Raw genomic sequence first — 15,337 nt, forward strand, 5'->3', positions numbered from 1 at the left:
ATCCAACGAGTTTTAGTCGCAACGTCTAAAAGCAGTGCTGGCGTCATGAAAAATTTTTATTTTCTTCTCTTCTTATCCTTTTCGAAGAGAACCGACGACGGAGAAGTACCGCGTCGTCGGTGCGCGTGCCTGCGTACAAATACAGGTTCGAGAAATTATTTTGTCGATTTTATCGAAGAAATGCAAATTCACAATTTCACATCGTGCTTTTCCGTTCGTTTCGAAACTTCGTACAGATCTCATTATTCGTAACTCTCGTTAGATCCGCGTACTTCATCAAAAGGTCCGCGAATTTGGGATGACGACAACACGTGCAAAATACAAACCGATATCTCACATATCAGACGCAAGAGTTCGCACGTACACAGTGGCTGTTGTTTAAGAATAAATTGAAGGCTTCCCCCAAATTCAAACTCGACAATTTTGACTAGCATAGAACGTTAGAAGGCCAAAACGAACATGCAGCCGTAACATGCTGTACCTCGTACGAAGAACAATGATCACGCGAGTTTCAACGAAGCCAGCTCGATTGAATTCAGAATGCGTAAATAAAAAAGAAAAAGAAAATGCGTCGTTAAAATTTGTACACGTATGAAAAAGGTCGATATAGAAATTTACGTTATCTAGAGCGCAGCTCTCCTAAACAATTAACATAAATAAATTCCGTATAGTCATATACCATTAAGAATTATATTATAAATATAAACTCGATATACACATATTACATATATATCTTTCAGAAAAATTGACTTATTCTTTTTTTTTTTATTTTCTTTTTGGCTTGTCAGCATCTAAAATATATAATACAAAATAGGATAAATTTTACGAGACAACGAGCGAATCTGCTAACAGAAACTAGAATTTAAGACGTTTATATTATTTAACTGAATAAAATATAACATCTTCCCTCTCGCGATTCAGTGACCTGCTGAATTCATCTTCTTTTTCTTCTTTTCTCTCTCTTTTATATCGGCCGTTTCAACGTTATAAAAGCGGTGTACACACACACACACACACACACACACACACACGCACACGCACATACAAACAGATTTTGCGGGCTACCCACGGAATTAGCCGCGGAAATAAATATACATATTTCGCGTCTACGCTAAAAAGAATTTCACATCATTCCGATAAAATACAATATTAATGCAGTACAACCAGAACTATAGGTACTAACGACGCTTGTTCTTTTCTTTTCTCCCACCTTCTCTTCCTCAAACGATTTAAAATAGACCGCCAAGACCGTCACGCTAGGAAGATCGGCGAACGGCAAGTGGCGAGTGCCGTCAGACTTGTGGAGCGAAGAAACGAATTTTTATATAATATATACACAATATATTCCTACCCGGCGTCCTATTCTCGTTTAGACCAGCCGAGCCAATGTCAGAACGATCGATATTATATACCCTGTGCCTACTCGTTGCTATCGTAGGGAACACAAGAGGCGTCAGCCCATATCGCGTTGTCGTCGTCGTAGTCGTCGTCGTCATAGTCGTCGTCGTCGCCGTTGCGCCGATGAGCGTCTACACCGGGACAACAACGCATTACGTTAGTTCTGCCTGAGCTTGGCGAAGTCTATCTCGGCATAGGTCAGGCCCTCCTGCGTGGACACCGGCGACACGGGCGCAGGATTACTAACCTCCGGTAGATCGAGACTAGCGTAGTGCAGAATCGTCGCGCCCGGTTGCAGCTTGTCGTAGCCTTCGCTGTTCAATGGACTCGGTGTGGGCGTGGGTGTCGGCGTGGGCGTGGGCGTCTCGTCGATGAACTTGGGCGAAGGTGCCTTCAGCAGCAGCACCGGCTGATTCTGCACAATGGACGACGGTTTGAAACCCGTCAAAGTGGGGCTGGTGTTCGGCGAGGCCGTGACGAGACGCGGTTTCGGCACTGTCAGATCCGAGAGTCTCTTCGTCAATGGGCCTATCGCGTGATGCTGATGTTCCTGCGGCAGCTGCGAGTTCGTTATAATCCGTGCGACGATCTTGCCTATGGGACTACTAGGTGGTTTCTCGTGATTTGTGCGCGACGTGAGCTCGTGCGTAGTGTCCGTCGTCATCGACGTCACGGGACACGGCATACAGACGAGCTTCTTCACGGGTTCCATTATCGCGTAATCGTTGTTCGACGAGACGTCGTCCGTCGTCGCGGAGAAGTCCTCGTTCTTCTTCTGTTCCGTGAACGGCTTCACCGGCGACTGTGGACTGTTCAATGAAAAGGGGAAGATCGTGGCGGAAGAGCCCGTGGGTGTCGCTCGCGGTGGCGAGGCAGGTGTGCTTGCCAGGCTCTCGGACGTTGGGCTGCCGTTCAGTGGCAAAAAGCTTGGGGTCTTTGACGGCTTACTACCCGCCTGGATCGCGATAGGTTGCGACCGCGACGACTTTTCCTTGCGACTGCCCATCCGCGTTGTCTTGCGGTTGTTCCGGTTGTTCGCGCCTATGCTCATGTTCATGTAGTCCTGGTCCAGACTTGGACGTGCCTTGAACGACATCTCGACGTAGCCCTCCGGTGGACGCCTCGGTTGCGGCAAATCTACCGGTGCCGTTCTTGTACTACCTGAAAAGCGCACCATCATGTTGTCGCAATTATTGATCCATCCGTTCGGGGGGTCTGAAATCGAATGCCTCAAAAATATTTTAATCGATTGGAACGTCAAATGTCAGGGCCACTCACCTGGTGGTCCATTCGTCTGATAGATGTCCTCCTGCATAGGTGACGACACCTGCTTCGGGCTCACTTCCGAATGCGACCAATCCTCCGCGGTACCGTCCATCCTCATGTAAGGTCCCTCCGCTTCCTCTACCGGCTTTAAAGTCGTAATTACAGGTTTATGGACGAAAGCTAACGATGATATATGCATGTGGCTATGATTGTGGTTGGCAGTGATTGTATTGTTATTGTTATTGCGATTGATCTGCAAAAATAGATGCATATTTATTAGCTTCTTCTTCCACATCGGTCGATTGGACGATCTCTCTCTCTCTCTCTCACCGCGGAAACTTGATGAATAAAAATAAAGCAAGTGTCGAGGTATCATCGTTAATACCTTATTCATGCCACTCATATCGACGTATGGGGCAGTGGTCGATACGGGGGGTTGTCCTGGCGACATGTCAACATAGGAACTAGTGTCGGTAGTGGCAGTAGAGTACGATTGCGGCTGCGACTGAGGCTGAGGATAAGATGACGGTGGCGAGGAGAGAGCGGTAGGAACATTGGGCTTCGTAAAGTCCAACTCCATGAGATCCTCCATACGATCGGACGCACCGGAGCAACCAGAATTGTGACCCCACGAGCTCGACAGTAACGGCGCCGAGCTCGACTTGTTCGAATTCGAGCCGTCGGAGCCGGCTGGTAACGGGGCGGTGACCACATTGGCCAGCCTTCCAATCTCGGGCCTCTTGGACCGGCTGCCTACGGAAAACGCTCGCACTCTACTGGAATCTTGCGGGGTGATGTCCAACCTGCGTGACGAGTATAAGTTGTCGTGTTAGATCAATCCTTAGCGAAGGACTGCAATCGCGCTCGAGCAATACATACACATATACATGCGCAGGAACTCTGTCACACGTTCATCAGGACGTACCTATTTTTACGATGCCTGTTCGCAGGCTCCGGTCTAGATCCGACCGAGTAAGCTCTGGTCGGTCTGGCTTGTAGATCCTCACCGGGAGCTAAGAAGCTGGTCACCTTGTCCAAATGGTACTCGGAGAAGCGCAGGTCGGTGCTGGGCGTGCCGGAGGTGACGGAACAGCTGCTGCCATCGTGCTGCGACATGTCGTCCGGGAAGTGACCGTTGTGACTATTTACAGGGTCCATGTCAACGTAGCCGTCGTCTCCCACCGGCGCCATCGGCACGTAACCGTCCGGCAACGCGTTGCTCTCCTCCACGAGGGACGACGCGCGGGAATGCGAGTGCACCGTCGTCGCGGGGCTCATGGGTATGTACGCGCCACCGCGGCCTGGACTCGAGCCGCAGGGACTGTACATTTCACCGTAGGAACTCTGTGAACACGGAACCGTAAGGATTAACACAGAAAGTAGACCAACGTTCCTCGAGTAAACAAGACGATGGAAGGTGTAAAAAAAGAAAACGAAAAAAAAACCACCCGTCTTTATTTATTTCAACAGCCAGAAACATAAACGTGAGTTGACGTGAATGCTCACCTGAGAGGGCGAATGAGACTTGAAGTTTGGCGAGTATTTGAGGTGCGGATGCGACGTAGACCAGGGAGCGTAATCCTCACCCTTCTTGTCCAAGATCACCGGCTGCTCGTCCGGCGTCAAGGAGTGCCCGTATCGCGAAACGGTGCCTTCTTCGGACATGTTCTCGCCGCAATCGTCCATCGAAGGTGACGAGCCGGCCGAGTCCGACGAACACACGTCGGATGCCGGGCTGATGGGCATCGACGCGATCGGCGGCGAGTACGAAAGGCCGCGCCCGCACATGGAGTGCGGTCGTGGCACGTGGGACATGATATGGGTTCCTCTGGGATGGCTCAACACTACCGCGGTCGGCTGACCCTCGCTGGTGGTGCGAGCCCTCGACGGCAAACTGTCACACCGATCGCGCCCAGTCGTACCTGCAAAAACATACTTGTTAGAGATCTTGCCATGTGACGTGACTCTCTCGCTCTCAACGCGTTAACAGTATAAAAAAGCCAGTTCCATCCTCCCAGCATAGCAGCAGCGCGTTGGTTAGTTTGTATAGTGTCGCGTATATTACATATTACGTATCGATCTACCTTCTTTCTTTCTCTCTCTCTCTCTCTCTCTCTCTCTCTTTCTCTCTCTCTCCCCCTCTCTCTCTTTCTTTCTCGGTAGATTGCTTACTGTTAAAGATAACATATGTATACAATCTTGAGTCAAGCAAAACGAACAGAGAGACGGTAAATCGTGCGGCGTCGCTCGAGCCGCGAGTTCCCCGCGTGCGTGTTCGCTCGCGGAGCTCGGGTTATTATGTAACTAATAAGACAAGCGGGAATCGTAAAAACCAACTTTTTGTCAGAGATTATTATCAAACCATTCAAAGAGATACGCAGCATCCAAGAAACATATTTTACATACTGAACAGAACAGAAACGAAATATATAAACCGAAGCAGCGTTCGTCTCGTAGTAGTAGTAGTAGTAGTAGTAGTAGTAGTAGTAGTAGTAGTAGTAGTAGTAGTAATAATAATAATAATAATATCACATGCACTGAAGAACAGCATGCCAGAGCGAAATTTTACAGTCGTGATCGAGCAAATAAACATAACACTGATCGATTGGCACCTCGCACACCGAACGGTTATCAGGGGAAGAAAAAAAAAGTAGGATCATATATGCGAAACGGAAAAGGTGTAGTGACAAAGCGAAACTGCAGAAACACTGAAGAGTAAAACAGAAATTCGGCTCGATTAAACAAATATATGTATGTGTGTGTGTATATATATATATATATATGTATATATATATATATATAAATAGATATGACGGAACAAAATACATACACCGTAAAACTGATCTTTTAGATGATTGCGTTTGATTGATAATAACGGCAGCTAAGGGCAGCGACAGGGTTCTCTGATGGGATATTGTCGCGGTTGTGGTTGTAGTGGTCGCGGTGACGGTTGCAGTGATGGTGATGGTAGTAGTGGTAGTGGTGATAGTGGCGGTGGTGATAGTGGTGGTGGTGGTGGTGGTGGTGGTGGTGGTGGCGGCGGCGGTGGTGTTCATGGATGTATTTGTATTTGTTGCTGTTGTGACATGAACGGATTGGGAATTATTGACGGAATGAGGATGACTGGCTACCGAATGACGACGTCTAGCGGTACCGGCACAGTTGGCATTAGTCGTGGCAATCCCAGCAGTCCAAGCCCCGGTACCAGCAACGGCTGCAAACCACACACCTCTCACTATCGCACAACTGTTTTCTTTTTTTCTTTTACGTGCATCTTACGCGCGCTGAATTTCGACAGATACAGCACAGATAATGAACCTTGTATAACCGCTCGCGAGTGTCTCTGATGTTTCATGTATGGGTTACTGATCAGAAGAAGGAATGGATACTATTTTTGGAAAATAAATAGAAAATAAAGAGAAATAAAATCGGATAACACAGTTGTAACACAGTTTTCTCTCACGAATGACCCGGTGTCCCGCCGTGTCGGTTAATTGTAGTATATAACACAAAGGAATTGCGATGATACAATGAATTGAAATGACAATGAAGCTTTCCAACTTGATCCTTCCCTATTTTGTATGTTTGAGAGCAAAATGCTACACGTATATATGTACATTACGTATGTATATATCTGATATCGGACAACTTACAGACTCCAGACATACGACTTACTGACTGGATCGGTATTAATCATGCTATTTACACCACGAAGCTAACAGTCAGGAAACGATGCACAATCACTTCATGTATGTCGGGCCAAACTTCTCTTTCAGTCAAAGTTGATCATTGCACTTGTACAGACCTTGGGTCTCTCTGTGCTACCAACATTCATCCAACGTAACAAAAACTTACGGGATATGCAAAAAAAATAAAAAAAAAGAAAGAAAAAGAAAAAGAACGAAAAAAAGGAAGAAAAACAAGTAAAATATACAATATGCTGCTTTCTCTCCTTCGATCTCTATCCTTGACAACTGTGATACATATATATATATATATATATACCGACTATGCGCGAGAAAAAAGCAACACAATGTTAACATTACACTCAATGTATAGAACGATACAACTAGGAAAAATCGAATCTCCCAGAAATCCGTGCAATAGAAAAATGCAATGATCAAGTATTCCGGATACAACGTCCTACGGCTCGTGAAACAAAAAAGTCAAAGAGAGAATAAAAACGATACGTTCGCACTGCTCTTTGTAATGTTCTTCTTGCCAATCGAAATCGCTATGAAACGCGAAAAGAGGAAAGCAGATAGCTACTATGACAGAGAACAGACCCGTGACTGTATTGGTGGAGGTGGTACTCCGAGATTGACTACACTGTGTAGGAGCACAGGAAGTAGCAATCTGCTCCTGCAACGGTTCCACTTGCTCCTTGTGTGTCTTCTGTTCCTCTGTAAACCCCGTAAACCCACTTGTGTTACTCTAAGAGTTCTCATGTGTACGCGTACACGATGGTTCAGGTCTGCTATACTCTCAAAGATATACATGTACAAACTTAATGTGTGTGCAGTTATGGTCTCGGTGTAAAGAGGAATGAGACTGTCTCTCCGGGCAATGCTCACGAGTTTCCCGACGTAAAAAGGAATTCGTTACAAAGGACGACTTTATAAATATCACAGGTAACGCTTGCACGACGAACAAAACGAAACGCACTGACGCCTCGGTGAATGTAGCGCCGACTATAAACACGTAGCAAGTTGCTAATGCGAATCCAGTTGCACACGTGAAAACCACATTTCGAGAAATGGACAGTACGTGACACTCGGATAATGACCCATAACTCACATCCTACCTCGGGTAAATGGTACATAAAAAGAAAAAAAAAAAAGAAAAAAGAGAAAGTGATAACCCGCAGATTTTTCCGCTTACCCAGAGGCGAAAAGCCATGAAGCCTTTGGCCCGTATGCCGTCGTTGAAGAACGGATATCGGCCTGCTGGCTTCATTAGCCGAGGAACTACGCATCCTTTGACGAGGGCCCACCTCATCCTTGTTGCTCTTCGAATTTCTCATCGCGGTCGTTATCACGTCATACATATTGAGCGCGATATTGTTGTCTTCGACCGCCATCCAGAACTCACCATCCCCAGTCACGGCGGATCGACCGACTTCAATGTAGAATATGTCGTTCGCGAATCCACAACGTCTAACGAAATGCAGCTGAAAGTACATACAATACAATTGATTTCAATATCCGTGCATACCAAATGTCGACTTTTGCCATGACATTCGGTTCACAACAACGGATTAAAAAAGCTCCAGAAATTAATGTATAGTTCACACACCATCAAGCAAGTCGAGTTATATGCGAAATTATAATAATCTTGACTTGCATACAGACTCTTTCAACGATTTGAGGTAAACTTACGAAGATCTCGATAGAGTCCGAGTTATCCTGTTCCCCAATCTTCACTAAACTTAAAGTTTGATCGGTGAGGCATAATCTGTAGGGTCCCTGGATGTTCTTTCGCGCCCCTAGACCTTTCCTTTGCATTGTGACTTGCCATACGTGTTCTGAAATAGAGCGCGTAAAATAGAGGAATGCAGTTGACAAACTAGAACATATCGCGCATATTCCCTCATCCGCGATGCAAACGCTCGATATTACCACGACGCACTCGGCTTTGCATCCATAAGTGCATTATTTAAATTCATTGTAATAAACGAGATTTGGAAATGCACGCAATCCCCGTATAAGTTTAACTGTAACCTGAAACAACGGCACCTCTCCTTGTGCTTAATCATTGTGTCACCATTGTTTTCTTTATTCCTGCTAACGGCACAAGTGCACAAACCATTGCCAACGTTATTTTTATGCCAAGGCTGCACACAATTTGTTCAATATGTAAAAGTCACAAAATACACACGACGGTAAGACGTTGCTTTATCGCTTTGTCGTCTCTATATTTAAATATCTGCTATCCTTGCAAACATATCTCAAGATACACTCGTACAAAATTATTTCGATGGAGCGTGCACGTGCGCACATACATGATAAAAACAAAAAAACGAAACAGGGATGCCCCTGCTACAAGTACCGATTTCAACAAATCCGCGTCAACGGGAAGGAAAGAAGAAGAGCGGAAAATAAAGTCTAGCGCAAAAGACGATGGATGGATCGTCCAAATTCGTCGATTCATTCTGTTGGACGTAAACAAATGTACACGCGCGGCTATCGGAGGCAGTCCAAAGATGAAGAAATCGCGGGAAAGAGGAATGCGAAAGACGGCCACGTGTCGCGATAAACAAGGGGTCGATCATTAGACAGGCGACGTTAGCGTGTTCAGAGGAACACCACGAGCAAAATGAGCAGACCGGTATTTCGCCGTAAACAAGGGAGGACCATCGGGTGGCGTCACCGCCAAGGGCTAAGCTCCATGAGGACGTAGTGAATGACGTCGTTCACCGAACCTGACGATCGAGCCCGTGTTTGTCGCGAGACGCGATCATTCTCCTCTTGCGAGATGCAGCTCGGTGACGGCTCGCGCCAGCCGAACCATTTCCGCCGCACTGCGCGTGGAAGAAACTCGGCTGGAGCCGGTTACGGTGCTTCGCAATCAGTTTTCTGGTGAGGCACGCGTCTCCTCTATCGTCTATTTCTCCTCTCCAAACATTCTTTCGTGCTCCATATCGGTCGCGAACGGCGTGGGCGTCCAAGAATCATCCTCCGTCTCACAGGATATCGGCAGCAGGAAGTACAAGCTACAAAGACACCGGGGAGCGGGAGTACCAGCAGCAACCGATCGGTGCGCGAAGGCCGCTCGGAGAATCAACTTCGTCGTCGTGAACGGCGACGACGTTCACACACGTCGGTTGATTCGTATCGCAAACGAAGGCAGGAATTGGAAAACACGCGGGGGCGCGAGAGCGAGTGATTCTCTGACGGAGCAGCACTCACCAAATGTAGGCCGCGGTTGTTCCCCGTCGGGCACGTCGCCGCTCTGCAGCCTCAGCATGGCCTGCAGCCACTCGTCCAGCTCCTTCTCGTTGTCGAGGATCAGGCAGAAGCACTCGTCCTTCGTGTAGAGCGCGATCACATGCTTGTGCTTGGTGTCGCCGCGCTTGTTGATGTTGAAGCAGCTGTGCAGCAGGATACTGCGCTTAGGCGGGTGCCGGTTCTCGAACTTCTTCTTGCTGTCGTAGTACTCGAGGCAGGCGAGGCAGCCGGGCGCCTCGCCGCGCAACACGAAGTACTTCTTCTTCAGCGTCTTCATCTTCTTCAGGTGGCCGCAGCGGATGATGGGCCCGCCCAAGGGCGACGCCGGGCCCCTGCTCGACGATGCCATCGTCAGCACGACGAAGAGCGGCGTGGTGGCCAGCTACAGCGCTTCTCACCGGTCCAAGACTCTGCTCCTCGGGGGCAGCGCGCGTACACGACGTGGTGCTCGGGTTTCTCGTGCTGGTATCACTCACATGATACCTCTGCCCTTACAGCCCACCGTCTTCCTCCTCCACGTTCTTTCTCCTCGTGCATGCGAACGGATACGAAGAAACTGTCGTCCTTTTTCTCTCCCTCTTCTCCTTCCCTCTCTCTCTCTCTCTCTCTCTCTCTCTCTCTCTATCCCCCTCTCTCACTCGCAAGAAGCACACGTAGCCTTCGTCGTCGTCACACGTGCGTCGTTGTCCTCAACGAGTGACCGCGCGACGCACAACAGCAGCGCGGAAATTCATCACGTCGGAAGCGACGGGATTCCCCGCGCGCTCTCGGGCTCGTTCGAATAGGATCCGTCTGTCCTTCCCTCTCCTTCCAGCTATCTTCTCTCTTTCTCACGTTCACCGCTGCTCGCCGACGATAACGATCGCGGCACACTCGATCGCTGCGGGACAACACGTTTCGTGCACTTTCACAGGCATAACAATGATAATAATATTAAAGTACTAACAACAACAACAACGGCCGTCAACGTCTCAGCGCACCACGTTCAAGCGCGCGAACATGCAACGACGACGACATCGTCGTCCTTGTCATCATTATCATCGTCATCGTCATCGTCGTCGTCGTTGCTGTCGCCACCACTGAGCCGCAGCCAAGCCAAGTCGCGTTGTTCCGCGACGATGTTGTTGTTGCCGTCCTTGTCGCGTATGACGTCGCCGACACTGCTCTTCTTGTCGCGCACTCTGCCACCCCGCACAACACATTGACAATCACGACGGGGACGATACACCCGGAACGGCCTTCGTAAGCGCGACACCACGTCCGCGAACGAGAGCGCGTTTCGGCTACAACGTAAATAAGTTACGACGCGGCGCGCACAAACAGAAGAGCAGCATCGGTGCATGTGCACCCGCCATATATACACACACACACACACACACATAGAGAGAGAGAGAGAGAGAGAGAGAGAGAGAAGGGAGGGAGAGAGAGAAAGAGAGAGAGCCTGTACTCAAGCAAGCAGGCGTGTACGTACGCGATCCGTCGAGGGCGTGCTGCGCCGCCTCTTCCTTCCCTTCTTCGGCGTGCAGTCGGCGGTTGTGCGCGACACGCGGCCGTCCACCTCTCGTTGTAGGTAGGTTAGGAAGGAACGACAACAATAACACGCAGCAGCAGCTACCGCCACGACCGAGGTCGCGTCACCGCGCCGCGACCACGAGACAGCAACGACAAAGACGACAAATACGAGGATGACGATGACGATGCCACGGAGGTAGAGGTAGACGTCGACGACGTGTATACTACCGCTACGACAGCACAACACACTCTCGGTCACTCCCGCTTCTCTCTTCGTCCACGGCGTCGAAACCAGTCGGAGGAGATCCCGCGATCACGCCGAACGCGCCCGACGTCTCCGAGATGTCGCGACGGCACTCTCTCACTCTCGTTTCGCTCCCTCCCTCTGGCCGCCTCGCGCGCTCTCTCTCTCTCTCTCTCTGTGTCTCTCCCTTATCCGTCGTCTCTTTCCCTCGATGTCTCGGCACGCCTCGAATCCACCTGTCACGCGGTTTCGTCTAATTTCGCCCGCCACCGATCTCGGTACATATCGCCGAGGAAACCGTTCGCGGAACGTTCGCACGCAACAATACTTCCCCGAGGCTCCAACGGCTCGGACGAGGTACGTCGCGCGCGCGCGAATAATCCGTACGATTTCCAATGACGATGACAGTCGTCGAGAGGTGCAGGAGCGGCTACCACGAAGTGCGGTCGCCCGTGCGTGCGAAGAAACGAACGATTCGATGAGCGGCACCGTGTGGTGCGGTGCACCTGTTTATCGCTCCGAATAACACGATTTACTGCGTGGTCCACGACGGTTGACGTGTATACACACCGGTATGCGCGAGCGAACGAGTGCACACGCACACATAGAGCGACAGAGACGGGCAGACGGACAAACGCGAACGGATGGACGGCCAAGCAAACAGACGGAGAGCGCAACACACACGCGAGCGGACTAGCGCGCGAACGGCGGGAGGGCGGGAGGGAGTGAGAGGGACGACGACGACGACGACGACGACGACGACGACGACGACGACGACGACGGCGGCGGCGGCGGTAAGCAGGCAGGCGGGGGAAGGTTCACGGCAAGGCGTGTTCTCTCTATCTCTCTCTCTCTCCCTCTGCTCTTCGGTCGCGAGCGAGCGAACGCGCGCGCGTCTTGTCCCGTCCCGTCCGGACTTTCGTGGAAAACGTGTTACGATGTGTCGAGGAGACGCGTGGCGGACGGCGGTGAGCTGCCGTTGTTGTTGTTGCTGTTGCTGCTACTCGCAGGTGGACGGCTGCTTGGCCGAAATTCGCCCCCTTATCGGCGTAGTCGTAGGCCGTCCCGCGCTCTTCTTGGTAAATAGGCTACTGCCAAGGGCAACGCGCGATTTTTTTCATGCGCAATAGCCGCCGACGGGGCGGGCGACGTCAAAACAATCGCGACGGTCGGCATTCCAGGTCGATGCGAGGATAGCGCGCGCCGCGCGCGCGGTTCCACCTCGTCCCTTCCCTCTCCGCTCCTTCCGTCGCCAATGACTTCCACTCCTCCTGTTTCCTCGCCGCCGCCGCCGCCGCTGCTGCTGCTGCTGCTCCAACTCCTACTCCCGCTTCCGGTTCTTCTCCGTCGCTCTTTTTCCGCTTCCTGTTGATCGCACAGGCGGAAAGAGGAGCGAGGGAGGGAGGGAGGGAGGGAGGGAGGGAGGGAGGAAGGAAGGAAGGAAGGAAGGAAGGAAGGAAGGAAGGAAGAAAGAAAGAAAGAAAGAAAGGAAGAAAGGCAGGCAGGCAGGCAGGCACTCGTCGGCACACAGTTAACGACGTACTACTGTGTCACGACGTAGGGCGGCTTCGTCGTGTCCGTTACACGCGGGAAACACGCGAAGCAGGCTCGCTCACTCGCACATGACACACACACACACATTCGCTCAGCTGCGGGTCGTCCGACGTTCGTTCTCCGGCGAGGTGACAAATTCGGACTTCCTACAGTCTCTCCCGCCCGCCTGCCGCGCTCGCGTCTCTCTCTCTCTCCTCTCTCTTTTTCCCGTGCGCGCGGTAACTCACGTTTCGCACTTACCCAGGACGCGTTCCCCTTTCGACGACGCGCGACAAACAACGCGTCACTCACTCGACCGTGATCGTGATCGAGCAACCGACCGACTGTGACTGATCACGTCGTTCTCGTCGTCACTCTCTCAGAAGTGCGACGCAACGCAACAACACGAATGTAACTCGACTCGACGACGCGCGTGAATTCGTGGCCGCGACCGCCGGAGACGTGGCCGGCCGCGTGTATTCCAGCAAAAGGCGACCGCTCGCCACGACGTAACGCACAATCCGCGCGGAACTTACTTCTCTCTCTTTCTCTCCTTCTGCCCCTCTCTCTCTCTCTCGCGCGCGCGCGGGCCGCGCGCGAGTTCACGCCTAGCCAACAGCCGAACAGACGATCGTGTCTATCTTGTAAAGGTCATGTGTACGGTGAGCTCCGCAGTTGTAAACAAGATGTACGCAGGCGCTGAGCGCGCGCGCGCGCGCGCGAATGGTGGCGGCAGCGGTGGTGGCGATGACGATGACGATGATGATGATGATGATAATGATGATGATGATGGTGGCGACGACGACGACGACTCGATATACGCGATACGCGGCGATTGTAAATACGGAGTCGTAGCGGTCGATGCGAGCGTTCGCGCGCACGTTTTTCGATCGTGTGTGCGTGCGCTGCGACGTGTTTACATGTGTGCAGACGCGACACACACACACACACAACCACGTATACACAAATACACGGAGGTTAGTACGGTGCAGTGGCGTAACTATCGTGTCAACGGACGCCGCAATGCGGAAGGACCTCGCGGGGACCTCTAGGAAAGTCCGCGCACCACGTATTCGCTAAACGGACGAACCTTCTCTGAGAAAACGCTGTCAACCTCGCTGTTGCCGTCGTAGTTATCGTAGACGGCAGCTCGCCTCTGCGAGGCGACAGGAGGTTATGACGCGTTTCGTTCGTGCGTCCCATTCATGCGAGACGCGCATTTCATCCAATAAGATCGATCGCGCGATCCTTCCGATACACGGAGCCAACGTGCACTATGAGAAAAAAAAAATACGCAGACGAGGAGAATCGAGCGATTCTTTCCGCACTACGTCGCTCGTTCTCGTCCTCTCGACGATACGTGCACTATCGGCGCGCGAACTCGCGCGTAGTTGACTGCGAACTGCAACGCCTCAGCCTCGAGCGCGCGGTGTTTACTAACGTTAACCCAATCGGTGTAGCGTTCCGGGGGGAGCTGGTGCGATGTGTTAGTGCATCCACACACGCGTCGTCGTCGCGTGTAGTCCCGTATAGGCATACCCGATTTCGCGAAGGACGCGCGACGCACACACGAGCGCGCGACAAGGCGTCGCAACGCGAGCTACTCTGCCGACGTTACAGTTACTGAAAGATCCTAATTAATATATACACGGTGTTTTGCATTCTTTTTCTTTCGCATTGTGACAGACATTGTATGTCGCATCGTAAGAATCCGTTCATTCGCTCTCTCTCTCTCTCTCTCTCTCTCGCTCCATTATAATCTAATATAGGAGCGTTCTCTCTTTCACCTCCTCATTTATGCGCTATCGACATATATGGTGTAGAATATTTTCTATTGTCTTTGTATCATTTAAAATAAATGACTCACGTCCGTACAAATAAAGAATGTTTACAAAATATTTCATATAGGGAGAGAATACTAATATGAAAATTTTATACAGAATTACTTAGAGAATATATGGGGATGGGAAAGGATTTGCATCGTTAGTGAGTAAATTATGATAAATATTGCACGTCAGTAGATCGTGTCATGCAAAGTTGATATAAAACATATGTGCAAATTGTGTATGAAATAAACGTTTTAGATGAAAAAAATATTATATTCTGAATTCACGTCTCTCATGTCTCTATGAATTCACATAGACATAGAATCCACATTTGTTCAGTCTGTGTCAAGAAATAAGATATTTTGTTACAACGTACTGAAGTTATACCTGTAACATTTAACTTCATCTCACAAAAAATATTATTCTACCAACAATACTGAGTGTGTGCAACATTGGTGATGTATAGACCAAGCTTCAATAAAGATACGTAACATTTATTAGGCCAAAACTCGCTAGTCTTTCTAACCAATGCAGTGTCTGAATATATGTGTACATATACAATGATTGTTGATTATCATCTTGACAATTTAATACATCATAACTCGATATAT

General features: G+C 50.1%; 1 protein-coding gene across 10 annotated transcripts; it reads right to left on the minus strand.

Moving 5' to 3' along the window:
• Positions 1-761: 761 nt before the first annotated feature.
• chico (insulin receptor substrate 1 chico) lies at positions 762-14,551 on the minus strand. 10 transcript variants are annotated; one of them, XM_019840188.2, is made up of 12 exons: positions 13,991-14,551; positions 11,083-11,603; positions 9,573-10,491; positions 8,043-8,188; positions 7,546-7,834; positions 6,951-7,067; positions 5,495-5,878; positions 4,171-4,586; positions 3,590-4,008; positions 3,050-3,467; positions 2,677-2,917; positions 1,556-2,559 (listed from the first exon to the last, which is right to left on the minus strand). In XM_019840188.2, exons 3-12 carry the CDS (start codon positions 9,958-9,960, stop codon positions 1,556-1,558), a joined length of 3,822 nt encoding a protein of 1,273 aa, XP_019695747.2. In that variant the 5' UTR covers positions 9,961-10,491; positions 11,083-11,603; positions 13,991-14,551. The 10 variants fall into 10 exon arrangements, with proteins under 10 accessions (XP_025155551.1, XP_025155550.1, XP_025155552.1 ...); XM_025299760.1 differs by lacking the exon at positions 13,991-14,551 and adding an exon at positions 13,162-13,430; XM_025299766.1 differs by lacking the exons at positions 5,495-5,878; positions 13,991-14,551 and adding an exon at positions 762-1,529 and having other exon boundaries at positions 1,646-2,559; positions 2,677-2,809; positions 11,083-12,772.
• Between the last annotated feature and the right edge of the window lie 786 nt (positions 14,552-15,337).

The sequence above is a fragment of the Harpegnathos saltator genome, unplaced genomic scaffold (assembly GCF_003227715.2).
Source record: "Harpegnathos saltator strain DR-91 unplaced genomic scaffold, Hsal_v8.6 scaffold293, whole genome shotgun sequence".
Classification (NCBI taxonomy): Eukaryota; Metazoa; Arthropoda; class Insecta; order Hymenoptera; family Formicidae; genus Harpegnathos; species Harpegnathos saltator.

Bases quoted from the DNA above. Each gene is read 5' to 3' on its own strand.
- chico (XM_025299759.1), bottom strand. From the start codon at position 9,960: ATGGCATCGTCGAGCAGGGGCCCGGCGTCGCCCTTGGGCGGGCCCATC. The intron at 7,068-7,545 runs GTAAGCGGAAAA...CGGGGTTTACAG, and splicing joins TCATGGCTTTTCGCCTCTGG to AGGAACAGAAGACACACAAG. The intron at 2,560-2,676 runs GTGAGTGGCCCT...TGCGCTTTTCAG, and splicing joins TCAGACGAATGGACCACCAG to GTAGTACAAGAACGGCACCG.